The sequence below is a fragment of the Octopus bimaculoides genome, chromosome 1, assembly GCF_001194135.2.
Source record: "Octopus bimaculoides isolate UCB-OBI-ISO-001 chromosome 1, ASM119413v2, whole genome shotgun sequence".
NCBI lineage: Eukaryota > Metazoa > Mollusca > Cephalopoda > Octopoda > Octopodidae > Octopus > Octopus bimaculoides.
The window spans coordinates 112,748,354-112,750,373 of NC_068981.1; the positions used below are offsets into that span (position 1 = coordinate 112,748,354).

General features: G+C 30.8%; 1 protein-coding gene across 3 annotated transcripts in view; it reads left to right on the forward strand.

Annotated features, from left to right (window-relative positions):
• Positions 1-228: 228 nt before the first annotated feature.
• The window catches only part of LOC106876453 (dynein beta chain, ciliary), a 628,322-nt gene continuing 626,530 nt past the window's right edge, over positions 229-2,020 (forward strand). For all 3 annotated transcript variants that reach the window (XM_052969374.1, XM_052969385.1, XM_052969379.1), the window contains exon 1: positions 229-443. In XM_052969374.1, the coding sequence (XP_052825334.1) occupies positions 294-443 (150 nt within the window). In that variant the 5' untranslated portion in view covers positions 229-293. The remainder of the gene's footprint in view (positions 444-2,020) is intronic.

The following is a 2,020-nucleotide window of genomic DNA, read 5'->3' on the forward strand; positions in this document are numbered from 1 at the left end:
AAACTCGACAGAAATGAAACAATAAATCATGTTCAGTTGTATAGAATGGCATGTTTAACATGGGCTTCCTTAGTGGGGAGAGTTTTGTTGGTAAATCCTAAGACATTTTAATTGATTAAATCATTCAGATGCTATACAGCAGAAACTTGTCATAATAATTGGTTATTTCACTCTTCTGTTTTCAGTTTTATTGTTTTTTTTATTGTCTTTTTTAAAATTTTCTTGCTACAGGCTTAAATGAAGCTGAAGTGATCAATAATTTCTTGTCCTCGCTACGAGTGATATATGATGAAATGGCAGTAGAAAGTTGGACTGATTTAGACAACCATTTCTACCCTCTCTTTGAAACCATCTCTACAATCTGGGCTGAATCAAAATTTTACAGCACTTCCTATCGGATGAAAGTTCTCTTGAAAGAAACATGCAACCTGATCATTAATTTGGTATGTTGCCTGTAAATTCCTTTTAAAAGGATACGGCTTAAACTTTTTTGATTGTAAACAATTTTTCATGTTTTATTTTCAAAGATTGGTCTAGAATTTATTAAAGAATATATTTTGTTTAAAATTAGTTTGCTACTGATACCTATCACTTTACTGATGGAAAAAAGGCAAAACATTACTTTAAAATATTTTGTACATCTATGTAAAATGCTACCCTTAATATACAATACAAAGTATTTTTGAAAGAATTAGGAACTTCAGCTCTAATTTCATTTTCTGAATAATATATGTTCTATTAGTGCCTTTTAACTGGGTGAATTATTAAAATTTGGGTTGTCTTTCTCAGTGAAGACTTAAACATTTTTTAACACTGTTAAAGAAAAAGTTTTTATTTTTAAAAATATTTTATTTTTAAAAATATTTTATTTTTAAAAATATTTTATTTCCTATTCTGCAAATCAATATATACATCCTACAATATTTACATTTTCTACATAAACAAGTTCCAAGTCAAAGTTCTGTATTCATATCATAATGTACCTTTCTAACTGTACAGTTGAATTCTCTTTGATCTACAAATATTTTCAGGATTGTTTGTTCATCTACTCAGCTGAGAGCAACGTGATATTTTCCTTGTGTAGATACTGAGTCCGATTCTATAATATACACATCTTCAAAGTTGACTCTTATTTATCAAAATAAAAGCAGGTCCTATGTGAAATTGTGATAATTTTAGAGTGAATGATAAATTGGTAACAAATTGTTGAAGAGAAATCTGGAGAATATTTAGTACCATTCCAGCTTTAATGCTTTTAACAGTCATGAAATTGTCATTAGCATTGAGTACCACTGCAGTGGTACATTTACTACAGTCTAAGTTTTGGAGAAGCATTATACTGGGGCTCATATCTTGATTTTGATGATGTGAGGAAGGAGAGAACAACTTTCTCTTTTTCCTCTGAGTTTACATAAAGAAGAGTAATCAAATCTCCATGAAGATTATTCATAATCTCATCATTTAGTTGATCAACTTTGTCCTTATTTGTTAGAATAGATCTTGAAGAGTATTGTTCATTTTTGTAGTGTGTTGCTAGATCTATATAAACAAATTGAACCATGTCTCCCTTGGAATTCAATGTTGCAAAGGGCATAATCAAATAATATCTGGAAAAGTGTGTCAATATTAACAATATTTGCAATCCTTTCTTTGTCCATTTTATATCCTACTAGCAGAGATACCCGGCGTTGCCTGTGTTACATGCAATTGAAAAATGAGACTTTTCTGTTATATTTTCTGTAAGGAACTGGAATACATATGATTCGAATTTCATCAAAATTGCACATGAGGGTTCTTTCCCTCTTTACACACCCTAAAAAAATTCTAATCATGAGACATGTATCCCATACTATTGATCTTTATGCGCATATTCCAAAATTTCAGTCTTCTGGAACCTGTAAAAAGATTTTGCTCCTGCAAAATAGAGCTCATGGAGCTCTAAAATGTGGGAATGAAGGCCCCTATTGGGGGTGGGGGTGTTAATGTCAACCAGAGAAGTTGAATTGTTGGGAATGTTTTT